Source organism: Odocoileus virginianus, chromosome 4 (assembly GCF_023699985.2).
Source record: "Odocoileus virginianus isolate 20LAN1187 ecotype Illinois chromosome 4, Ovbor_1.2, whole genome shotgun sequence".
Taxonomy (NCBI): domain Eukaryota; kingdom Metazoa; phylum Chordata; class Mammalia; order Artiodactyla; family Cervidae; genus Odocoileus; species Odocoileus virginianus.
The window spans coordinates 38041380-38069018 of NC_069677.1; the positions used below are offsets into that span (position 1 = coordinate 38041380).

Below are 27639 nucleotides of genomic sequence, written 5' to 3' on the forward strand. Positions count from 1 at the left end.
CTGCCATTCATTCTGTAGCCACAGTGTAGTTTCCAGAGAAAACTGCAAACCAAGCTGGAAGCAGTGAGTGAGAAGCAGCAGAAGCAGGGCAGGGCCTTTGAATTTTGACTTCATGCTCATATTTTTAAATGATAGGTTTATAATCTTTTAGATTTATTAGTAATAACTTCTCTTATGATCAAGAATGACCCACTCTGTTTCCTCTATGTTCCTATCTTCCAAGCATTTCTCCCAATTTTGCTATCGGGTTTTAGTCCACTAAAACGGCTATATCTAACGTCAAGCAGCTGCAGAAATCAATGGCATGTTTTGTCTTTACTCTCGTTGACCTCTCTATACCATCTAATGACGTTATTCACTGATTATTACAGAAACTCTGTGTCTGGGTTTCTAAAACACCATTCTCCTGGCTTACCACCTCTTCTTTCAACTTTTTAGTTTGGAAATTTTCTAACATTACAAAATCCTGTTCCACCTGCAATACTCACTCACTTATTCCCCTCTGCCGTATCATTCTGAGCAAATCCCTACAATTCTAGATAAAATTTTCTTAATATATTCATAATACCATTATAAACCCATAAAAACTGACAAAAACTCACTATAAAATATCCAATCATAACACTAACCCTAACCCCACCTCAAAAAAACCCACTTCCAATTAAATAGTAATCATTCCCCATTTCCCCCCAATCTCTCCACCAACTGTCAGACCTAGGCAACCAGTGATTGATTACTTTCAGTCTCTATAGTTTTGCCTTCTCTGGACATTTCATATCAGTGGAATCACAAAATATGTGGTCTTTTATGTCTAGATATTTTTGCTTAGAATGTTTTCAAGGTTCATCTGTGTTGGTGAGGATGCAGAGAAACTGGAATCCTCATCCACTGCTAGTAGGAATGTAAAATGGTACTGCTGCTTTGGAAAATAGTCTGATAGTTCCTCAAAAACTTGAACACAGTTACCATATGACACAGAAATTCCACTCCTAGATATGTATCCAAGAGATATGAAAACATATGTCCACACAAAAAGTTGTAACCAAATATTAATAGCAGCATTACTCATAATAGCCAAAGAATGGAAATAACCCAAATGTCGACCAATTGATGAATAGATAAATAAAATGTGATATCCATACAATGAACTATTAATCAGTCATTAAAAAAGGATAAAGCATTGATACTTTATATATCATGTCTAGATTAGGCAAATCTGTAGAAACAAGAAGTAGATTAGTGATTATCTAGGTCTGGGAACTCTAGAGGAAGGAGGTTGGGGAAGATAGTAACTGCTCATGAGCATGGAGTTTCTTATTTGAGTGATGAAAATGCTATAAAATTGATGTGGTGATGGCTGCACAACTTTCTGCACAAATATAGTAAAAAACACTGAATTGTACATTTTAAGTGATAAATTATTTCTCAATAAAGCTATTTAAAAAAATTTATGTAGCATTTTAATAAAAGTGAGTCCAACAACAAGTTAATATTCCAGTCCAAAAGCAAAGTTTGTTTTCACTTGTCTCAAAGAACTAAAGTAATTCTTTTATACACTCACTTTCTCAGTTATTCAAATTTCTCCTAATTTGCCGTACACATGAAGGTGAAAGTCATAATTATATTCCATTTTTAGATATAGGTTTTAAAAAAATAACTTGCTTCAACATAAGTATATTTAAGTGCAGGTCAAAGTTTAAAAAACAGAAAAGAAAGAAAATGTCACACTTCAGTAAGCATGCAAATTATTCTTCCAGTTAGACAAATAAGCCAGTTTTTAAAAAAAAATGAAAAACAAACCAGTTGACTAAATTAATTCCAAATAATGAAATAGTCAAAGAATTCTAGAAACAGAATGAATCTGAAACACAATTAATGCTTCATTTCTAATTTTCCGGGTAAGGGAACTGAGATAAATACATAGATATACATATCTATATATAATACAGATGAATCATATACAATAAATTATGTTCTTAGGAAATGCCTGAGTTCTTATGAAAGGCCTTTAAAAAGCATCAAAAGTCAATCCTAAAGGAAATCAGTCCTGAATATTCATTGGAAGGACTGACGCTGAAGCTGAAGCTCCAATACTTTGGCCACCTGAGGTGAAAGGGCAGCTCATTAGAAAAGATCTTGATGCTGGGAAAGACTGAAGGCAGGAGGAGAAGGGGACGACAGAGGATGAGATGGTTGGATGATAGCACTGACTCAATGGACATGAGTTTGAGCAAGCTCTGGGAGATGGTGAAGGACACAGACGCCTGGCATTCTGCAGCCCATGAGGTCGCAAAGAGTAGGACACAACTGAGCAACTGAACAACAACAGCAAAAGACATGAAAAAATCCAGGGAGAGAATGAATAATAATAATTAAAAAAACCTTTAAAGGATAATGAGTCTTATGTAAAATATATAAGTGAAATGAAAATGAAATTTAAATGAAAATTAAAGTATATGTTGTCTACAAATAAATAAATAAATAAATAAAAAGCACCAAAAATCTCCCAAAGAGATGTCCTACAGTGCTTCACACACAGGTTCTCTCCCAGGCTCCAAACCCCATCACTCTTACGTGATTTCAGCAAAGTTACTTCTTTGAGCTTTCATTTTCTCCTATGTTAAAACAAGGCTATTACCTGTATTGCAAGGATAATGGGAAAACTAAGGATCTTATATTAAAAGTGACTCATAGAATGCTTAGTTCATTATAGGTGTGGCTTTTATTAATGCACCTTGATTAAAAGCCATGAGTAGAGTTAATCATTTTTAAAGGTAAAATAATCATATTTTTAAAAGCCAGTCTTTCCCTTCTGCTAGACAGTTTTCTTGCTACGCCAGTGTCTGCTTGCTGTTGGTTGAAATCTAAGCCAGGTCAAGTACCTGTTTTCAGTAATGTACCTAGCGATAGATGCTTTTTAATAACCACAAGGAAGTGTGAAAGTAAGAGTTAATTACTGACACAGTGTATACTCAAATCTATTCTGTTTTTATTGGATTGAATGTTGTTGGTTCAAGTATTACCTTTCCAGGCCAGTTGCTTAATGCCTGATAAAGCAGGACATGTAAAGCATTTACTCAGAAGTAAAACATCACCTGCGTAGTCATCAGGAAACAAAGATGAGACAGAAAGCTATCTTCCAAGGACCACTCAGTTACTAAAGTTCAAATTCATATCCTAAAACAGGCAAACACCTAGTGTGAGATCAGCTCAACTTAATGAATTTCAGAGTAAAAAAATCTATATTTAGTCAGCAGGCCTGCTCTTTTATCAGTGCATCTGCATTTCCTTTTCACCTATAAAAACAAAGAAATGAGAGCAGTGAAGCTCAAACTGTTTGGTAAATATGCAAGATTCAATTATTTATGAGATAACTTCATGTGGTATAGAACATGACACAGGAATGTAACACCAGCTATATTAGATATTTTAGCATATGGCTGAATTCAGTGCCACACATCTGAAAGAACCAACACAGCCTAAAACCAAAGTTGGCAACCTTTAATATCTTTTATCTCAGGCAACCTTTGCCTGAGATAGCACCACCACACTTTCCTTGATCATGGAGCCTGCCATAGATTTACAGATTCATTCACTGTTCCCACCAAGAGGTTACCGCTCTCCCCCTCACCCCTCGCTTCTGAATACTGAGTTCAAGACACTGTATGCCACTTATGAAAGTCACGGCACTCCCTACTCTAAATGACTACAATGCATAAAATATAGACTTTCAAAAATTTTCCAAGAATACCATGGTATTTAGGTGGTCATCCTTTCACTACTAGGCCCAGTCACAGATATTAATAGATTTCTGGTTTCTTGCTTCCTTTTTCTGGGAGGTGGAAATCAGTGGTTCCAGAAGTATATACTATTCTATCGAGCTACACACCCTCAATTTCCACTTCTGGAGAAGATAAACTAACAAGAACTGGACTTAACTCTCCACCTAAAACAAAAGAAAAATTAGACAAAATTAATGACAAAAAAAGTGGTTCAAGATATTGGAAATCAAGCAATGAAGGATCAGCTATTTCCAAGTAACTTAAATGCATCCCAGAACAAAGATCAGAAACTTTCATACAAACACAAACATATTCAACATCCAATAAGGCAAAAGTCACAATGTCCAGAATCTGATAAACTAAAACCATACATGTGAAGAAGCAGGAAAATATGACCCATAACAGGAGAAAGATCAATTGAAAGTGACCCCAAACTGACACCAATAAAAGAATCTGAAGACAAGGACATTAAAACTTATTATATTTAAAAGGTTCTGAAGCAAAGGGTAGGGAGCATGATAAGTACACATGGAAGATATTTTTAAAAGACCCAAATTTAAGGTTTAGAAATAATGCTACAATGTCTGAAATGAAATATGCTCTAGAGGGAATAAGTGGCAGATTAGGTATCACAGGAGAAAAGACTGATGAATTTGAAAACACAGCAATAGAACTATACAAAATGAAATGCAGAAAAAAAGATTGAAAAAGGAAAAAAAAAAAAGACAGAGCATCAGTGAGCTTTATAACAAGTTGAAAAAGCCTACTATACATGTAACTGGAGTCCCTCAAAGAGGAATCTGGCCAAAATTTTTCCAAATTTGATGAAAACTATAAATCCATGGATTCAAGTAGATCAACTAGACAAAATGTATACAAAACAAGAAACATGAAGGAAACTAAACTAAGGCCTATAATTATCAAATTGCTTCATCCAGCAATAAAGAGAAAAATCTTAAAAGCAGTCAAAGAGACGCATTACATACAGAGAAACATAGGTAAAGATAACAGCAGATTTTGCATCAGGAATAATGCAAGCAGTACAAAACAGTGTACTGAGTGGAAAAAAAAAATTATCAACCTACAGTTTACCCAGCAAAATTATCTTTCAAAAACAAAGGTGACCTAGAGGCAAATTCATACAGAAATTTATTGAGACAGAAAGGTAAATTCATAGAGAGAGGAAGTATAAGAGAAGTTATTACCAGGAACTGGAGAAGAGTTATTGCTTAATGGGTATAGAGTTTTTGTTTGAGATTAAAAGGTTCTGGAAGTGAGTAGTGAGGATGGTTGCATGACATTCTGAATGTGCTTGAATGTCACTGAACTGTACACTTTAAAAAAGTCAAATGGCAAAATTTTATATTATATACAGCTTGGCACAATTGAAAAAAAAGGAATATACTAGAATAGAACTCAAGCCATAAGGGCTAGGAAAAAAGCGGGGGAGGAGAGTTTCAAAATACATGCTGAATAATACCACTGAAACGAATTTAAAAGCCTATGAAGGGAATTCCCTGGCAGTCCAGCAGTTAAGGCTCAGCACTTTCACTGCCGGGGGTGGGGGGTTGAGAGGGTGGGGGCCAGGTTCAACGCTTGGTCAGGAAACCAAGATCATTCAAAGTATGCAGCATGGTCAAGAAAAATTAAATTAAATTAAAAAACAAAAGTACATAAAAGCACTATACTTTGTCATATATATATATACACACACACATATATATAGAATAATGACAGATTAGTGGCTGCTCAGAGATGGCTGGATAGGAGTAAGAAAACAGTTTAGACTATAAACTTATGCTATGATAGTAGCTGACTCTTACAGGAGGGAAGGAAGACAATGCAATTGGAGATGGGGATGCCAACAAGGAGGACACACGCTCCCAGAGACCAGAGCATGTCTGGGAGCCCTGGTGCCTTACTGGGCTCCTATGTCCTCTCTTGTTCACCTCTCAACACTTCTCCACTCCACCACTCCAAGGGGTTTCTCTGAGGTGGGTCCCAGCCTGATCCTTCTGCCTCTCAGGCAGCACCACAGCCTGGTATAAAAACAGTAGCAGCCAGAATTTACCGGGCACAATGTCTGGAGCATGGAGCTGGGGCAGAGGTCAGAGCTGAGAGAATTGCTCAGGATTTCTTAAAGTTAGCTGTCTTCTCATGGGATCCTCTACCCCCTCTACCCCTACCCCTGTCTATCCTACAGGAAGTCTTTCCAGGGACTGCCATGCATAGACAGTTTATTAAAGGTATCCACTTCCTCAACTTTCATAGAAACCCCTTTCCAGAAACCATCTGCCTGAGAACACGCCTGGAATGTAGTACCTCACCTCAACTCCTTTTCAAATCTTTCTTTTCCTATTTTATTTTTACAAAAGCATATATAACTACCATATGATCCAGCCATGCCACTTTCAAGTGTTTAACAAAGAGAAAAAGGAAACATATATCCATTCAAAGACTTGTATGTGACTGCCTTTTTTTTTTCTATTATAAACTATTATTTGTAATAGCCCCAAACTAGAGACAACCTCAATGTCCATCAATAGATGAATAGAAAAACAAATTGTGGTACATCCACGTGTTGGAACACCACTCGGCAATAAAAAGAAATGAATTACTGACATGTACAACACATGAAACATTAATTATGCTGAGTGAAAGAAGCCAGACACCTGCTCTCAAAAAAAAAAAAAAAAAAGGCACATGTTGTATGATTCCATCCCTATAAAACCCTAGAAAATGGAAACTAATCTATAGGAACAGAAAGCAGATCACTGGTATCATCAGTTGCCTGGAATGGAACAGTAGGAGTGAGGAATCGCAGAGCACAAGGAACATTTGGAGATAACAGACATGTTCTCTACCTTGCTTCGGGTGATGGTTTCCATGGTGACACAATTCATCAAACAGTATGCTTATAATGCATACAGTTTATTGTATTTTAATTATACCTCAATAAAGAAATTTTTAAAGAAGAAACAAAGGTATGGAAAAGCTAAAAGAATTCATTACCAGTAAACCTCCAATACAGAAATGTTCTCCAATACAGGAAGTCCTCCAAGCAGAAGGAAAAATACCAGTTACAAAACAAGGTCTGCTCAGAGGTACTTGGATATTTTTACTTATTTATACTGATTTTCATTTTTTAATTTTCAGGTTTGGAATTGCAATACTGCTATCGAAATAACTGAAATTACACTGAATATACATTCAGTCAAAAAGTTTCACTCACTGTTTTTTTCTGATATGATTACCATCATCAGTACCTAGTGTTAGGGATAAAGAAAAAGTATGAAGAATGATTTACTGTTTTAGTTCTTAACATATCAGCTAAAATTACACCAGACTAGAGATGTTTGGAAAATATCACATAAGAGAAATATGTTTCTTCCCATACTCAGTGTGGTTCTGTTAAACTCTGGCACTCTATTTTCTCTCTGTGAATACATCAGATTTTATAATGCAAGATGTTTAATCTAGAATTCAGAAATACTCCATACTCTTTGTGTCAAAGAACATTTATTTTCATTTTAAGTTTCCGTGAATCTCACCTATTGAAGCCAACAGGACGTGAATCAAAGAACTACATCCAAAAACACCTTCTCCCACTCTTTGCAAATCAACTGCATTTCAGCTTTTCCCCTCACATAGTCTTTTACAGGGTGTGAGGAAAAGAAGTTCACAGATGCTACTGGTGAAAGTAAAACAAGGAGTACAATACTTACACCTTTGGAAGTCAACTTATCGTCAAGGACACATTTCATTTTAGGGACTTTACAGATAATATAGTACAAGTGGTCCCAAAATACAGGCACAAAGGTATTTACTGCACCAATATTTTTGACAATTAAACTGCAAACAATCCAAATATCCATCAAAAGGGGATTATTATATAATACTATATATATAGGCTTTAAGAGGAATAAGATATATCTAAAACATCTTAAGTGCATATAAGTGCATGTCTACATGCACTTATATGAAAAGAGATGGTACACTTATAAGATGGTAAGTGAAAAGCAGGTTAAATAACAGCTTGTAGGGAACTTCCCTGGTGGTCCAGTGGCTAAGACTCTGTCCTTGCAATGCAAGGTCCCTGGGTTCAAATCCTGGTCAGGCAACTAGATCCCATATGCCATAATTAAGAGTTCACATGCTGCAACTAAAAATCCCACGTGCTACAATGAAGATCAAAGATCCTGAGAGCCACAAGTAAGACTTGGCAAAGCCAAATAATTAAATAAATATTTTTTAAAAAAGAAATAACAGTTTGTTTAATATTAGTCTATTTATAAGGTAGAAAAAAAATTTGTACACTATCATTCGAGTTGTATATTCTCAGAAAAAGAGACATTGATTTGTTCATAGTAGCTATTTTTGGAGATTTGAAAATCCCCAGAGATACTTTTTTCTTCAAATAAGTCAATATTTTTATTAAAAAAGCATGCATTATTCTCAATAAAGACTTTAACAAGAAACAGAATACCCAAAAGCTACTGACAGAAGTTAACTAGTTTCTAGTAAAAGAGCAGTGACACTGTTAAATTTAAATCAGGGAATCAGACCCTGAATAAATTAGAATTTATAGAACTAGAAATTTAGAAAATACTTAATATTAGGTTGTAATATTTTTAAAGAACATCCTTGGGAATCCCCTGCAGTCCAGTGGTAAAGACCTGGGCTTTCACTGCCACGGATCCGGGTTCAGTTTCCGGTCAGGGAACCCATCTGCAAGCTGGGCCATGCGACCAAAAAAACAAAAAAAAGGCAATAAAGCACATCCTCAAGGAAAAACAGTCACACATACAAGGAACTAAAAGTCACATTTATTACTTCCTGTCCCACACTCTCACTGCATATGAGAACCAGGATATGACTATTACAAAACTACTATTCATTCTAAATGTTTAGTTAGATTAAGCAAACCAGCTTTTCTACATGCACATCAAAACAAATCAGTAAAACTGGCTTTGAACACAAAGAAAAAGAGCAGCTGTCATAAGTTTGTTTAAAGAGATGAAGTAAGCATGTGATCCTTATTTGCTGATATAAAATCCCACAATTAAACGTTTAGTTTCTAGAACAATGTCTCTCATAAACCAGAAAAATAAAATTATAGTCCTGTCTTCCACTGATCCTAGAGAAAATTTTTTCTCCATGTAAGAATGCCCCAATGCCTACATGATTAAAAATAAAGGGGAAAAATTACAACTGAAAAATAATTGCAAGGAACTTAAGAATAATTACTACTGGCTCTATAGGCCTAAATTAAGAAAAGACTGGTATCGGAATTAACCAGGGTAACAAGGATCATAGGTGAATCAACAGAACTTAATGAAAAGTTTAAACTTTTATTTGAATGAGGCAAAGGCTACAGTTTTATAGGTTTCCCTGGAAAATCAGGGCACTTAATAACTATTTAGGGAGAAAGAACTATGAGTTATAATATAAAAAGATAAGGCTGTTTCATCAAATAACTAATTTAATTTACTATGTGACTCCTTTAATTAAAATACACTATTAGGTTAATAAAAAGCAGAATATACTGCAACTCCCAATGCTTAAATCTCTAATAAGTGATATAAAACTAACCCTGGGCTTAGGGAAAGGCTTGCTACCACCCTTTGTACAATTTACAAATATTTTTTCAGCATGCTATAAACAGTGAGAGACTTTAATTTTGGGGGCTCCAAAATCACTGCAGATGGTGACTGCAGCCATGAAATTAAAAGATGCTTGCTCCTTGGAAGAAAAGCTATGACCAACCTAGACAGCATATTAAAAAGCAGAGACATTACCTTGCCAACAAAGGTCCACCTAGTCAAGGATATGCTTTTTCCAATAGTCATGTATGGGTGTGAGAGTTTAAGAAACTAAGCACCGAAGAATTGATGCTTTTGACCTGTGGTGTTGGAGACTCTTGAGAGTCCCTTGGACTGCAAGGAGATCCAACCAGTCCATCCTAAAGGAGATCAGTCCTGGGTGTTCATTGGAAGGACTGATGTTGAAGCTGAACCTCCAATGCTTTGGCCACCTGGTACAAAGAGCAGACTCATTGGAAAAGACCCTGATGCTGGGAAAGACTGAGAGCCAGAGAAGAAGGGAGTGACAGAGGATGAGATGGTTGGATGGCATCACTGACTCGATGGACATGAGTCTGAGTAAACTCCGGGAGTTGGCAATGGACAGGGAGGCCTGGCGTGCTGTAGTCCATGGGGTCGCAGAGTCGGACACAAATAAGCGACTGAACTAAACTGAACTGATTACTGAGTACTGCTCTAGACACTGGAACTCCACAGAAAAGCCAGGATCTCTGCTTTCATGGAGCTTATAGTCTACACAAACAAGATACAAAGTGAATAGGGGTTCAGAAGAAGAATAGGGGTTCTTGAAGAACACGGCATCTGAATTAAGACCTGGATGACAAGAAAGAGATAACCATGTGACAATTTTGGAAGAGAACTCTCCAGGCAAAGATGATACAAAGTATAAAGGTACTAAGAATTTAAAATGGAATGGTGCTAAATCAATTTCATTCATCTATTTATATTTTTATTTATTTTTTGAGACACATCACACGGCATGCTGGATCCTAGTTCTCTGACCAGGGATCAAACCTGTGCCCCTGCAGTGGAAGCTTGGATTCTTAACCACTGGACTGCCAGGGAAGTCCTAAAACCAATTTCTTTTAAATAAAACACATTATCTAGGGAATTCCTCAGTGGTCTGGTGGTTAGGACTCCCTAAGTTCATTGCTGAGGGCCCTAGTTCAATCCCTGGTTGGAGAATTAAGATCCCACAAGCTGTACAACTTGGCCAAAATAAATAGATAAAATAAATACACTTCTTTAAAAAAACCCACATTATATAGTGACTTCTATATGCACTACAGTTTGAAAATCCCTGAATGCAAAAGCACTACATGGCGAATAAATAAAAAGAAATGATCAAAACAGGATTAAAAATAACACTGACTTGGGTAAGAAACAGTATATTGACACTAACTATATTTTTCTTTTGTTTTTCCTTTTCTCTTGGCCACGCTGTATGGCTTAGGGGATCACAGTTCCCTGACCAGCAATCGAATCCAGGCCATGCAATGAAAGCGCCAAGTCCTAACCACTGGACCCCCAGGGAATTCTCTATGCTAGCTATATTCTATGCACTGTGCTAAATTATATAGTCTCTCTTTCAGGCTGAAGACATATTATGAAATATCCACATCATTTATAATCAACAATATTTAAACAAACCTTTAGATAGAGAAGGTCAAAAAGTAGTTGAATAGATGAGAAAACTCAGTCTTACTCTTTAATGGTACAAAATATAAAATACAAAGCTAGCATTTCACTTATTAGATTTAAAAAAATGTTCAGTTCAGACGCTCGGTTATGTCCAACTCTTTGCGACCCCATGGACTGCAACATACCAGGCTTCCCTGTCGATCACCAACTCCCAGAGCTTGCTCAAACTCAGGTCCATTGAGTCGGTGATGCCATCCAACCATCTCATCCTCTGTCGTCCCCTTCTCCTCCCTTTCTTTCTCCTCCTCAATCTTCCCCAGCATTAGGGTCTTTTCAAATGAATCATTTCTTCACATCAGGTGGCCAAAGTACTGGAGTTTCAGCTTCAGCATCAGTCCTTCCAATGAATATTCAGGACTGATTTCCTTTAGGATGGACTGGTTGGATCTCCTTGCAGTCCAAGGGACTCTCAAGAGTCTTCTCCAACACCAGAGGTCAAAAGCATCAATTCTTCGGCACTCAGCTTTCTTAATAGTCCAACTCTCACATCCATACATGACTACTGGAAAAACCATAGCCTTGACTAGACAGACCTTTGTTGGCACAGTACTATCTCTGCTTTTTAATATGTTATCTAGGTTGGTCATAACTCTTCTTCCAAGGAGCAAGTGTCTTTTAATTTCATGGCTACAGTCACCAGCCAAAATCATCTGCAGTGATTTTGGAGCCCAAATGTTAAAGACATAATATCTGAGGCTGGTGAAGGCAAGAGTGAAGGGATGTTCTCATTCAATGTAGCTGTGCCATAAACTGGTTTAACTTTCTTAGAGAGCAAACTGTCACTAGCTACCAAAATTTACAATGTGCACATGTGTGTGCATTTGCTACTGAGAGAGTCCCATACAACAGAAGAAATTCACACATAAAAATGCTTATTATATAGTAGCCAAAATCTCGAAACAGTCCAATGTCCATCAAGTAAAGATTAAATAAATCATGAAATATCTACAATATGGAATATTTCACGGGGTATAAAAAAGATAATGATACAAATGGATGCATACTGAAATGAAACAATGCCCACTACTCATTATAAAAGTTCACTGGCTTGCATATATTTCTTTTTGTGTGAAATAAGCTGTTTATTAGTGATGTATAGAAATAAGAATATTTACATATGCATAGGATATATCTAGAATGATATACACTATGCTGTGGTTTCCTCCATTAGGACCAGGACTGGTGAGGGAAGAGAGAAAATAAAGGGCAAGCAGAAGACTTTTTTAAATTTCATAATCATCTCTACTACTTCCCCCCTCTCAAACAGTAAACATGGATTACTTCAGAGAAACTTTAAAAAAATGTCTTAAATAGTGAGAATGGGCTTCAGTTTATCCGTAGCTTGAAGCTAGAAAAATATCTTCTCAGGGCTCTTCATATCAGTGAATACAGAAATAGCCAGCCCCAAATACTGAATTAAACATTAAAATGATGTTCCTTAAGATCAAATTCCATGGGTATTACAATTAATTGAGAACCATTACACAAAACTAGCATATTCAGGCATCTTTCAACTATACTTTAGTGACATTCCATTATGTAAAATAAAGGCTAATGTGGTTGGCAAAGCCTTCTGGGATCTAGTCCTATGCTTCTCAAACTGTAATATTCATGCAGCTCACCTGTAGATCTTGCTAAAATGTAGATTCTGATTCAGTGATAGGGCCGGAGAGCCCCCTTTTCTATTAAGTACCACAGACTGTACTTCAAGTAGCAAGGATCTAGCCCAAGTTCCTTAGCACTCCCCATCCTTAACTTTGAAAATTAACTGATTTAAAAAATAATTTAGAAATTAGCTTTATCTTAAGCATCTCTCCCTCAGAAGTCATTTTTTTTAAGTGAATTAACATAAAATTTCAATTTTTAAAAAAGCCCTTTTGGGGCAGCAATAATAGCCCTTATGAAAAATCAGCATTTGATCTGAATAGCAACTGAGTAGTATTTTAATTATTTGCTGGCAGGGGGAGCTATATTTTAAACAGGAACGTTAGTGTAACTAGGCCTCCATGGCTTCTGGTTAACGCATTAAATACAGAAACTCTCCACCACCTCCAAAGTTTCCATCACAACCCACAAAGTTGCCAGATACACCTCCACGACCTCTTTGTGATCCACAGGTTGCTTTTCTTGTTTAGGAAGGGCCTTTTTCATGTCACAGTTCATCCATTAATAGTGTGGTGTTTCTGAACACCAATTTTATCAACTGTATCATGATCGTCAAAAGTTACAAAAGCAGGGACTTCCCTGGTGGTTCCGTGGTTAAGGATCCACCTTGCAATACAGGACACACAGGTTTGATCCCGGTCAGGGAACTAAGATCCCGCATGCCAGGAAGCAGCTAAGCCTGCACACTCCAACTACCGAGCTCACGTGCCTCAACTAGAGTCTGTGCACCGCAGTGAAAGATACCCATGCTGCAACTAAGGCCCGAGGCAGTCAAATAAATAAGGAAATACCCATTTTCTAAAAGTGACAAAAGCAAATCCTCTTTTCTCTACTCTACCTGTCTTCCATAACTTCTAAAGTTTCAATCTTGCCATACTTTTCAAAGCAGTCGCTCATATTCTTCTGTATCTTCTTTAATACTACCAACAAAAATGTTCTTTGCTTTTAAAAGGGCATTAGGCTTTACAGAATCCTCCAGAAACAGCTCTGGTTTCACCAAACACCCAGCAACTTCATGTGGTTCTGCACTCATTGCCACATCCACCTCTTCAACGCCTAAGTAAGTCGTAAGACTAAAACTCCTAGAATGTTTTGTTTGGGCGTCTCTCATCACTGCTCGATCTGTCAGCGTGCCCCATTCCTCAAAATGTTCTCTTAAACTATCATCTGTAGTTTCGGAGCAGAGTTCTCCGCTGTGCTGGTTCCTCTGGATCACAGCCCCCCTCCTTCTGGTGGTGGCCGGCTGGGGGTGACCTGGTGGTGGTTTTACCTCTGTTCCCTGGTGGCTCAAATGGTAAAGAATCCACCTGCAATGCAGGAGACCCAGGTTCGATCCCTGTGTCGGGAAGATCCCCTGGAGAAGGGAATGGCAACTCACTCCAGTATTCTTGCCTGGAGAATCCCATGGACAGAAGAGCCTGGCAAGCTACAGTCCATGAGGTCGCAAAGAGTCAGACATGACTAAGTGTGACTAATGCTTTCACTTTCACTTGGAAACCAGACTTGCCTCTTCCAACTCAAGTTCAATAATGGGGCCAAGAAGAGGAGGCCTCCCTGTTCTTTCAACTTTGTGAATTATTGCCCTTCCCCACACACCATGTTCTTCATACCTTTATACCTTTTTATATCTTATACTTTCTTTTTTCTCTATTTCTTTCTGGTTCTCCCCTCACCTACTCCCCTTCAAAAGCTTTTACTCTGTTAGAGGTTTAGTTCAAACTTTGCAGATATTTCAGGTATATGTGAATGCTGTTTCTTTCTTATTCTGAGACTCCTATGCATTCAGGTTTGACTGTCACACTTGTTTTTCCTAAGTCCATCTCCCTGTGGAGTTTGAGGATAAACAGTATCCCTTCTCAGCACACAGATACAAAATAAATGCTTTCTGTGTACAAGTCACTAAAGAATTAAGTTTCTAGGACTTCCCTGGTGGTCCTGTGGTTAAGACTCAGCTCCCAATGCAGGGGGCCCAAGTTCGATCCCTGCTCAGGGAACTACATCCCACATGCCGCACCCAAGAGATCGCAAGCAGCAACTAAAGATGCCACGTGCCCCAACTAAGACTCTGCACACCCAAATAACATAAAAAAAAAAAAATTAAATTTCTGCCGCCACCTTTGAAATAATGGTTGTCACGATCACTTTTTAAATTAATTAATTAATTTTGGCTGTGCTGAGTCCATGTTACTGTGCCAGCTTTTCTTCAGTTGCAGCAAGTAGGGGCTAAGCTCTCTAGTTGCGGACTGATGGCTTCTCTTTGCAGTGGTTTCTCCTGTTGCTGAGCACAGGCTCTAGGGTGTGTGGGTTTCAGCAATTGCAGCTCACGGGCACTAGAGCACAGGCTCAAACAGTTGGGGTGAACAGGCTTAGTTGCTCAGTGGCATGGGGGGTCTTCCAGGATTAGGAACAGAACCTGTGTCTCCTGCATTGGCACTCAGATTCTTTATCACTGAGCTGCCAGGGAAGTGCCTCTCTGATACTCTTTAAAATGCTTGAGGGAAAATAAGAATGGCATCAAATTTCCAACATACCTTTCCCTCCTTATATTAATTAGAATTTTTACTACACTTTAAAAACAAACAACAGAATGGCATCTGAAATCAAACGCTCACACAGGCAGCCCCCTCTTTGCCACTCACCTTCCTCATCTATCCATTTCATGGTGAACAGCTGTTCGTTGTCAAAAGAACACATGTCTCGAACCTCGTTACAAAGACCCTCAAAGGATATTGAAGGTTCAAAATGTGTTATCATGATATCCCTGAAAAAGAAAAAGGAGTTTTAAGTTAGAGACTGACTAATAATGCCTGATGATTTGATGGACTTCAGAGATTCTGTGTGGGCATCAACACGTGTCACTTCCAGTAAACTATCTCTGTAAAAAATAAAAGACCAATACTTAATAATGCTTAATAATAAACACAGTGGATTTGTGAGAAACCATAATTTAATCTCCCCTCCTCATTCAAGAAGCCCACCCTACCTGCTTTAACAAAGAGGAGGTCCACTTTTGCTTTAATGCTAGTTATCAGAAGCTCATTCTTTTGTAAGCACTATACTCCACAGACAAGTAGCTCTATTATTGGTCAGCTTCTGGATTATACTTAACTGAAATAACTTCCAGTCTCTAATCGCTAATCTCCCCTCCCCTACAAGTCTATCTTCATCAAAGAGATGGCCCTTCAAAAATTTAATAAGGATCTGTCACATCCTCTTCCTCAACTTTAACTTCCACAGACTAACCACCCAGATTAGCAACCCAATCCCCAAAACTGGCTTTAAAATATAATTCATATTATAAGGTAGACACCCCCAAAACAAAGGAATAGACATAAATGTGCATTTATTTTCATATTACTATAAGTCATAACACCTAAATAAATCCACCGAGCAGCTATTTACTACAAGACTCAAAAACACAACAAAATGTTTTAGAACAAAAGTCTGGGTTTTCCTCCAAGGAACATTGAGAAGACTCGCTGTGATCTAATCCCCACGGAGTAGCCAGCCACAGTCATCCTTTCCAAGGAAAGTCAAATAGACCCAATGACTAACTCAACAAATATATAGCGATCTCCATGTGCCAGGCTCTGTCGCAAGGGTTTTACAAAATTAATGTCATTCATGTCTTTCCTTTGCTTTAAACTCTCCAAATGCCTTTCCCAGGAGGCTCTAGGGAAGCTTAGCAGAGAGCCACACATGGAAAGCGAATGGCCTTTTCTTGAAAATGATTCTCTTCCTAAGCATAATGGTTTCATGCCCCTGCCTCTTAGAACTCACTTGCCTTGGTTTTCCTAACAGTCTGCTTCCCTGTCTCTCTTTCTACCATTCTGAACACTTATTAAGTCTCCTCTGTCTTCAATCATAAGACATTCTTCACACCTTCTCTCATATTCCTCCTCTCTTTCTGAAACCTAATTCACTTTAAGTGTTTTATCTATTAACTCTACGTATCTCCTAAATCTGTAATTTCAGCTCTCTTTGTGGTATTTAATACTCTCGATAAGCTAGTTCCAATTTCTATTCTCAACGTGATCCCACCATTTCCAGCACAAACACTCTATTACAGACATCTGTACTCACAACCCCCATACATAAGACTTTGATGATCCAACTTTTAATCCTGTCACTTCCTCAGTTAAGGAGGGAGGTGGAAATTTTTCTTCAACACCATCTTTTTTCTTCAACATCAAATTCCATTAAATCTTTTTCAACCTCATAAGCCCAATGGTCTATACTTCTAAACCTGCCCAAGCTGTATCCTATGCTCCATTTTTTGTTATTCAATTAATTATATACACACATTCTTAGCTAAATTATAAACTGGAAGATAAAAAATTCTTGACTCTTTAATATACTCACATAACTATTTTATATACACAGTAGGGACTCAAATATTTCTCAACTGAATGTAGAAGTAGTATTTTCTAGGAGACATCCATCGTCTGAAAAGTGTACTCTTGACAGCAAAGAAGAACTAAAGAGCCACTTGAGGAGAGTGAAAAAGTTGGCTTAAAGCTCAACATTCAGAAAACAAAGATCATGGCATCTGGTCCCATCACTTCATGGCAAATAGATGGGGAAACAGTGGAAATAGTGACAGACTTTATTTTCTGTGGGCTCCAAAATCACTGCAGATGGTGACTGCACCCGTGAAATTAAAAGATGCTTGCTCCTTGGAAGAAAAGTTATGACCAACCTAGACAGTGTATTAAAAAGCAGAGACATTACTTTGCCAACAAAGGTCCATCTAGTCAAAGCTATGGTTTTTCTAGTAGTCATGAATGGATGTGAGAGTTAGACTATAAAGAAAGCTGAGCATTGACGAATTGATGCTTTTGAACTGTGGTGTTGGAGAAGACTCTTAAGAGTCTATTGGACTGCAAGGAGATCCAACCAGTCCATCCTAAAGGAAATCAGTCCTGAATATTGATTGGAAGTACTGATGCTGAAGCTGAAAACTCCAATACTTTGGCCACCTGATGCAAAGAACTGACTCATTTGAAAAGACCCTGATGCTGGGAAAGATTGAAGGCAGGAGGAGAAGGGGACGACAGAGGACAAGATGGTTGGATGGCATCACCAACTCAATGGACGAGTTTGAGTAAACTCTGGGAGTTGGCGATGGACAGGGAGGCCTGGCGGGCTGCAGTCCATGGGGTCGCAGAGTCGGACACGACTGAGCGACTGAACTGAACTGACAAGGAAATACCAGTGTTTATGTTTCCTTAGCCTATAAACATGCGCAGATTCTTTAGTATGTTTCAGGTGTTTGAACAAACAGGTTATATGATTTTCATAACTGTCAAACTAATCTTATTTTACAGATTTAAAAAGCAAAGCACAAAGGAATATTTGCCAGAGTTTCACAGTTAGGAAACAGAAAATTAATTCAAATCCACATCTCCTAATAACACTTTTGGATACTGTGATCTGACCATTCCCCTCTCCACCCCACCTTCAGAATTCCCCATTAGCAATAGAGCACCTGTCATACCAGCTGCCGGGAACACTACCAGCTGCTGCTGATAAGTTGCTTCAGTCGCGTCCGACTCTGTGCGACCCCATAGATGGCAGCCCACCAGGCTCCTCCGTCCATGGGATTTTCCAGGCAAGGGTACTGGAGTGGGGTGCCACTGCCTTCTCCGATGCTACCAGCAGACATCCCCAATCTTCAACCTCTTTCAGAGATTCGACTCCTCATCTATAGTCAAAGCCCCTTCCTGGCCAGCCCACAACCAATGACCTATTCGGTATAAAGGTCCTACAAGTGACTTGCAAAAGCTATGAAGTGCCAATTCATCTTTAGAACTCCCTGGAGGGTGAGCTAAGGTTTCTGTTGAGACTTCACAGCATCTTGATATCTTCCTACCTAAACTTGCTTCCTTCTGTCCCTTTATCTTCCACAGCTATCAACCCCAAAAAATACTCCTGAAAAAAAACCACCTGAATGCTCATCTGTGACACTACCTCCCACAAGAGCATCCACCCAAGGCATAGCTACCATTAGATGTTATTTTGTGACAAAGCATAATGGGTACAATAAGTCAACCTCACTTCTAAGAGACTGGCTAATAGAAACTATAATCCTTGTTTCAGAGATTTAATGAGTCTAATTTAGTACATGGGCTTCCCAGGTGGCTCAGATGGTAAAGAATCTGCCAGCAATGCAGGAGACCTGGGCTTGATCCCTGGCTTGGGAAGATCCCCTGGAGGAGGGAACGGCAACCCACTCCAGTATTCTTGCCGGGAAAATCCCCATGGACAGAGGAGCCTGTACAATTCGGTATGCAAAACTAATTTTTTTTTTTTTCAGAGAAAATACATTGCCAGCACATAAAAATTATACATATTCCCCCAACTAAATGTAAAATCCATGAGAGCAAGCATTTGTTTTGCTCATTGCTTATCACCAATATCTAAAACAACATCTGGCCAAGAATGGATGCTCAATTAATACATGTTGAGTGAACAGAGATGTCATATGTTAGACTCTAAAAAAAGCACGAGGAAATGTAAAATAAAAAGCATTCCACAAAGGAGGGATGACATATTCGAGGTAGCCATAGTATAACGGTTAAGACATGAGAGCTAGAGCCAGTATGTTTGGGTTTGAATCCAGGCTCTATCACTTACCAGCTATATGGTCTTAAGTGAATTATTTGACTTCTCTATTGGTTCAATTTCCTCACCTATAAAATGAGAATAATATTATCTCCTATGGTATTTTAAGGATTTAATGTGTCAAGTGAATTTACACTTGTAATACTTAGAATAGTACCTAGCATGTTTGTTGTTTAGTCGCTAAGCTGTGTCTGGCTCTTTTGTGATCCCATGGACTGCAGCCTACAAGTCCTGAGATTTCCCAGGGAAAAATACTGGACTGGTTGCCATTTCCTTCGCCAAGGGATCCTCCCAACCCAGGGATCGAATCTGTATCTCCTGCACTGGCAGGCGGATTCTTTACCACTGACGCACCAGGGAAGACCAACCTAGCATATAGCATACCCTTAATGTGTTCAACAGCTTTTAAAACTTTATGTATCCACATAACACTTTAAATAAAAGTGGAACCTTATTAGATGAAAACAATCCAGCTTTCTAAAGACAACATACAGATTGTTTAATATGGTGGAGGGCACAAACATCCATATCCTTTCTGAGTGAAAGAGTTAAGTTTCTCGGTCATGTCCAACTGTTTGTGACCCCATGGACTGTGGCCCACCAGGCTTCTCTCTTCATGGAATTCTCCAGGTAAGAACACAGGAGTGGTTTGCCATTCCCTTCTCCAGGGGATCTTCTCGACCCAGGGACTGAACCCAGGTCTTCCGCAGTGTAGGCAGATTATTTACTGTCTGAGCTACCAGGGAAGCCCCTTCCATTCTAAGGGCCCACTGAAATGACAGAAAATTGAATATGACAAGTTTATCAAAGTCTTAGAAAACAAAAAACAGCATCAACAGCAGACCAGAAAGCATGAAAAAATCCTAGATGATTGAAAACAGATGAGACAAAGTTGATGGAGAAAACATACCAGCCCCCAAAATTAAAGTTAACTGGAACCCTTTAAAGAGAGAAGTTTTACTGACACAAAATTACTTTTCCTTCTCTAAACATCTAACCACACTTCTTTGTTTTTCAAGTGCATCACACTTACATAAGCATTCATTATAAGTGCTTTTTTAAAACTGCTTTAAAAAATATGAGTTAAAGAACAGAATGTTATAAACCTTTACAATGTAAAAATTAACAAGAAAAATCAAGACATGAGAAAGCAAAAGGAAGTATAAATTAAAAAACATGTCTTTCCTAATAGAAAGTCAACACTCTTATCTAAAACTAATAATTAAATATAAAAGCAGAGAACAAGAAAAAAAAAAAAACACCTGAATTTAAAAATAGTCAAAGGATTTGAACAGATACTTCTCCAAAAAGTATATAGAAGTGGCTAACAAGCTTAAGAAAAAATGTTTATCATCAGTAATTATCAGAAAAATGCAAATCAAAACCATAATGATAGAGCAGAAATTAACACAACAAACTACACTGTAAATCAACTACACATCAATGGAAAAAAACACAATAAAATGTCACCTCACATCCATCAGGATGGCTACTATCAAAAACCTAGAATAACAAGTGTAATCAAAGATGTGCAGAAACTGTTACCCTGTGTACTATTGGTGGGAATGTAAAATGGTGCAGCAGCTATAGAAACCAGTATGGATGTTCCTCAAAAAATTTAAAAAAGTATTTCCACATGATCCAGCAATTCCACTTCTGGCTACATATATCCAAAAGAACTGAAAGCAGGGAATCCAATAGATATTTGTACACCCACATTTATAGCAGCATTATTCACAATGGCCAAAAGGTGGAGGCAACCCAAGTGTTCACTGACAGATGAATACATAAACTAAATGTGATATACAAACACAAAGAAGTATTATTCAGCCTTAAGAAGAAAGTAAACTCTCATACATGCTACAATGTGAATGAATCTTGAAGGTGAAATAAACCAGTCGCCAAAAATGACAAATACTGCATGACTCCATGTATATGAAGTATCTGGAGGACTTAAATTCATAGAAACAGAAAATAGAATAGTAGTTGCCAGGAGTTGGGGGATTGGAGGAGGATGGAAGAGTTGTTAATATGTAACTTCAGTTTTGCAAAATGAAAAAGTTCTGGAGATTGGTCACATAACAATGTGAATCGAGTTAACACTACTCAACTGTACACTTAAAAATGGTTAAGATAGTCAATTTAAAACATTTTACTGTAATTATAAATAAAAGAAAAAGCAGAAGGAGGTATACTGTTTAAGTTTTAAAGGTAACCACAAGAAGAACTAAAAATTGTGAGGAGAGGAGGCAATGAAGAAATGCTAAATTCCTTATCTTACATACTGATCAACAGATGTAATAAAAAGAAAGCAAAATTTTAATAGTAGTTAGATCGTGGTGGTGCAACTGGGGATTAGGAGGGGACAAGAGATAGAAGAGGTACTTTGTAAATACTGAAACCTTTCTGAATGGCATAGACTATTATTAATTTTTATACCATATAAAGGTATGATTTTATGACATGTTACTTTATAATAAATAAACATAAATAAAATATAAACCACATTTTAAATTACTGTTATACATAAATAAAATTATTGTTCTAATTATTTTTTGGATTTTAAAAAGAAAATTTAGGCAGAAAATAGTTCCTTCCTCTAGTGACATTAAAAGGCAACTTGCTTACCTTAAAGCAATCTTTCTTTCAAACTGTCCCCCAGGTTACTAGTATGAGGGGGTGAGGATTGGGGGAATATATTCTAGAACTAAATCAGAAGAGAAGAAAAGGCTTCCGCTGAACTTCTCTGGCAAAGAACAAGTGTGACGTTATCTCTTTGAAAGCAAGGAGAAGAAATTAGTATGATCAGATGTCATCAAAATATGAGTTTCTCATTAAGGTCCACTCATAGTTAAAGTTAACACTATGGAAGCATATTTGTAAATAGAGATTTTTCAGAAACTTTACTTTTCAAGAGCTGTAAAATATTGACCAGAATGTGCAAATATTTTTAAAACATGCTTTGAAAATCCTTTAGAAATCATTAGTAGATACATCTTAAAGAGACTCAGTGAAGCAGTCAGGCTTTATCAACTGCCACTCCTTAAGTTCCAGGAACTAAAACCTTTAAGGGACTTTTTTTTATAAATACCCCTCTAAGTAACTGGGTAAGCACCATGTTCATATATCCCACATTCACCAGATCCTTATTATAGTACCAAAACTAAAAATAAACTGCAAAATAAAGATATTACTTCTAAGGTACAAAACAAATTACCCATGGAAGACTTTTTTTCCTGGTTTTGACTTCAGTGTTGGCATAAAATAGCTTACCACTGGTCTTCAACAATACAGTCTGCTTTACCACAAAGATGCCCAAAATGGTAAATTTAGATATAGTTTTAGCTGAATTTAAAAAAGAAAAAAAAAAAAAAAAAAAGCATTTTTAACTGTGCTTCACCAGTCAAACAGTTTTAAGCATTCATTATGTTCCTATGTTCTAAAACAAAGAATCTAAAGCTTTTCCTTAGGACTAACTGCTTAAAAAAAAAAAAAAAAAACCTGAAAAAGAACCATATCCAATCCTGTTGCTATTTCAACATAAGCTTTTTTCCTAAATTAAATACAGCAGAATCAGAAAAATTTTTTTACTTGTGTTCACCAATATAACAGATTTAGGCACGATTATCCATGGATGTAACACCACTGGGTGAAAGGTGGTGAGGAAATATTTGTATAATCTCAAAGTATCATCCCTCAAATTAATTGTTAATATAAAAAGCCATAAGGTAACATCTATATTTTGACAGTCAAGGAGATAGAAAACTGACTCAAAAAGAACTATGAAATATGAATTTGACAATAAAGAGAAAGTAATCTCAAAAAGGCCCATCAATATATTAACAGGGCAAAGGGAAACTTCTCTGAAGGGTAAGACTCGACTTTGTATTGTGGTTTACCTCAGTATTATCATCCATAAAATAGAAATGAGAGAAATACCTCTCAATATTGTTTAAAAAAAAAGTTAGCATTTTTTGCCAATTGTATTTGCAAGAATTTAAAAGACTGATAAGATGTAATGGAATCATAAGGAAAATTGTTCTATCTGTACACTGTTATTGGGAATGTCAATTGATACACTTTTGGAGGACAATATCAAGTTTTAAAATAGGCATATCTTTGACCATGCAAGAATATATATTAAATATAAGGATATTCCTTCAACATGACTTGACAGAGCAATTTAATGAAAATTCATCAACCAGAAAAAAAGATTATATAAATTATGGTATAACAATAGTATGCAACACTATGTGCCAATTATACAGAAAGAGGCAGATTGCTCTATCTATATGTATCTACCTGTTTATCTGTCTATCCTGACATGGAAAAATAATCATGAATGAAAAAAACTCAAGTTAAAGAAACACATACAAACATATGAACACATTTATAGGAAAAATAAATGTATGTGCATATGTATATATATCATATATTGATATGATGTAGAATATCCCCAACTGTTAACAATGCCCCGCCTAGGAAGGATGGGTGAGAGGTTACGGGGGAACTTTCTACTTTCGACTTCCCTGGCGGCTCGGACGGTAAAGCGTCTGCTGCCTGCAACGCGGGAGACCCGGGTTCAATCCCTGGGTCAGGAAGATCCCCTGGAGAAGGGAATGGCAGCCCACTCCAGTACTCTCGCCTGGAAAATCCCATGGACATAGGAGCCTGATGGGCTACAGTCCATGGGGTTGCAAAGAGTCGGACACGACTGAGCGACTTCACTTTCTTTCTACTTTATATATTTCTGTATTTTAAAAATTAACTTTGGTGCCTTGTTTTTATGATCTGTATTCGGCTACTGGTGGCATTTTTGTTCCTATCATTGTTCTCAGCCGTGTTCCTACATAGGTTAGCTGTCTGTCAAGAACAGTGCTGGGGACACAGAAACAGCTGTTCAGTTGCTTCTGGACATTTCCACCTGGATGCCCCCAAAGCAAATTTTGATTACTTGTTCCAGGGGATTAATTACCTTCTCTAATAAATCTCTTCTTTCTCTGTTCCCTAGTCTCTCCAAATGAGAACTGCAAGCCAGACTCAGACCCTCTCTCTTCTCCACAAGCAAGCACTCTCTAATTCATAATGATTCTACCCCCTGAAATCACCCCTGAATCCACATCCTCTTTTCCATCTCAGAATCTCTCACCTGGACTCCTTCCAAAGCCTCCAGATAAAGTCTCATCCATTGCTCATTCATCTACAATACTGGTTCCAAGAGTGATCTTTCTAAAATAAAAATCTAAATCGTACATCCCTTACTTAAAATCTTCACCAATGAGAAATAGTCTGGAGTCCAAAGTATGATATTTGAGTCTTCCTCATCCAGTGCCTGTAACCTTCTTACTAGCTCACTTCTTATCAGTGCCCAGTATACACTTTATGTACTAATGAGGAATGACTATGGGACTAACAACTAAACCCATCTTAACTCCCCAAGCATATCATGCAGCTGTGCAATGCCTGGAATGACCTCCCACCCAACACTGTAGTCCACCAGACAAACAAACTTATCCTTTAATAGCCTCAAACACTGCATCCTCTAGGAGGGCTTCCCTCAACCCAAACTCCTCCCCAAGAGCCATCCGTACACATAAACACACACCCACCCACTTTATGAACTTTATAAAGTCTTTCCTCCTACAAGTCTCTTGGTTCCTCAAGCGCAGAGCCTTATACCCATCTCGACATCCTCTGAGACCACCCTGGTACCATGTACCTGGCTTAGAGCGCCTGTTCAACAGTATTTATTAAACTGAGTTGAAACACACTTTGGTAAAATGTGAAATCCTAAACAAGATTGGGTTTTCTAAAATCTGTGTTTTAATTAGGCTCATTTGAACCATGAAAGAAACAAACACTCGAGTAATCTTAGAAAGAGGTCGAGGAGCTATATTAGAAAGCTATCAAGAAACATTGCTTTTTCCTCAGCCCTTCAGCTTGCACATGGTGATCCTGGCCTCACCAGCCTCCCTGGTAACTTTTCCGCTTCAGTCCTCGCTGCTGACAAGCAATTTATCTCCACATTATCCAATCCAAATTTCTGAGAGGGTTGTTTTGGGTTTGGCAACAGGCCACCACGTCCTTTCTCTCTCTCTGCTGAAGCTATGGATCTGCTGCCTCTGCTTAGGTGCTGGGCTAGACAGTCTAGGACCAATAACTGACCTTCCCCTAACTTTCAACTCAAGATGTCATTCTTATTTCCTTAGAACCCATACTGGAAGTATATCTCTAAAATTGTTTTGTAATACTTTTAAAAACATGTCTTGCCAAGACTTGTCCACAGTGAGAAAATCCTGCATACTTCGTCACTGAACCAGCTATACTTTCCAAATATGTAAGGAGCTCATCCCATTTTGTTTGTAGCTGTGTACTGAAACGATCCTCTGGATTCGTAACTGCTCAACAGCGGTGGTTTACAAAGCTTTTTGCAAAATTTCTCTTATGTTTATTATGGAAGGAAATGAGTAGTCCAGATATTTCCTTGTTAAATTCTACCCCGTAATATCCAGTAACTTTATATAAGGATAGCACACACAATGGCACTCAACCACTAACCCACAAAACCTGTTTCTCCTCCTCCAAACTAACATGAGTAGGTAATGATTGAAGAAAGGCAGGCTACTCAGTGACAAGCTCATGTCGTAAGTAAAGAGGAGTACAGGCCAGGAGACAGGCACTCTTAGGTGGTATCCAATAAACTCATATTCTCAGGGCTATTAATCTTCTGCTTAAAACTAGAAAAGGGCTAATTAAATATCTTTTATATCTAGGGAGACAGCACAGTTGCACAAAGAACAAATTTAACAACATTAGAACATTCAACATCGTTGAAAGGGGCAGCAATTCATTCACTAAAAAATTCTGGCTATTCCAAGATTTCAACGTTCACTGGAAAGAAATATTGTTAGAAGGGGATAAGGGAAAAACTCTCCCATAACAGCCATTCTGATGATGTGAAAGAAAAGAAACTTTTTCAAATGCAGATTGTCCTCACATTTCTTGATAGTAAGGGAAGAATTTTCTATTTAAAAATCAGGCAGGTGTTCTAGACAGTCAACCTGTTTATTAACTATCCTCATTGGTGACTCATTTTAGTTTCATCTGTAGTAATGAGCAGCTGACTACACAATATCATAACCATCAGTTTGGGCTATTGTTAATAAACATATAATCTTAACAGATCTAATTTCAGAGGTCAGAAATTGGAACAATTTGGAACACTGATGTTGTCTTCAAATGAGGCTTGAAATGAAGGAACTATTAGAAAGCTTTCATTGAATAAAGGTACTAAATGGCAAGAGGTTGATTCACTACTAATCAAAATTCATAGGTTTTTAAAAATAAGCAAAAAAAAAGTTAAACTGAATGTCTTGGAGACATTTTAGTCAAGCATTAACAGTGTTATAAGTCCTTATCCTTCTTTTTAAAAAACTAATTGGAGCAGTACCTACATTCTAAAGTATAGCAGACTTAGATTTCTTTGCAAAGGAGAAGCTTACAACATTTTTAATTTATATACTTGTGAGGCCTATTTGGGTCTGTATGGTATCAGTGGTAAAACATCAGCCTGTCAAGGCAGGAGTCATTGGTTCGATCTCTGGGTAGGAAAGATCCCCTGGAGAGGGAAATGGCAACCAGTATTCTTGCCTGGAAAATTCCATGGACAGAGAGTCTGGTGCGCTACTACCCACGAGGTCGCAGAGAGTCCAACACAACTGAGCAATTAAGCACGAGGCCTATTTGCAATTGTCAAACTAATAAAAACAGGAGAAAAAAGGAAGAAGCACTATTTTCATGTTTCATAGTTGGAATCATTGAAAACTACCTAAATTTGGTAAGTCAAGAGTCAGAAAAGTAAACTGGTGAACTAAAAATAACAGTTTAACAATAAAAAATTGAGAGGCATAGGGGAGCAAGGACGCAAAGTATAGGATGCACCCACTTTCTCATCTTTCAGAGGAAGGAATCACAAGTTGATAAATCACAAAACAGAAGTATGAAATTTTAAAGTAAGAAATAAAGACAATCTCCAGAAGAACAAGAAATGAACTATCAATAGTAGTTAACTCTTGAGGCTGGGAGGACTGGATAGGGAACACTTTTCATTTTATAGTTTTGAACAATTTGCCCGTTCCTACTCTGTGTGTAAATCCAACTTTTTAAAACGGTCAATAATCAGACACTATAAAAAAAAAGAAAATGTGCTATATTTTATTCTCTGTACCTAACAACTCATAGGCTGTCAACTTTATAAAAGAGAG

The 27639-nt window shown here is 37.6% G+C and overlaps 1 protein-coding gene across 2 annotated transcripts in view; it reads right to left on the bottom strand.

Moving 5' to 3' along the window:
• PRKCI (protein kinase C iota) overlaps positions 1–27639 on the bottom strand; it is a 103206-nt gene that overhangs the window by 40308 nt on the left and 35259 nt on the right. For both annotated transcript variants that reach the window (XM_070466439.1, XM_020906262.2), the window contains exon 2: positions 15391–15512. In XM_070466439.1, coding sequence (XP_070322540.1) covers positions 15391–15505 — 115 coding nt within the window. In that variant the 5' untranslated portion in view covers positions 15506–15512. The remainder of the gene's footprint in view (positions 1–15390; positions 15513–27639) is intronic.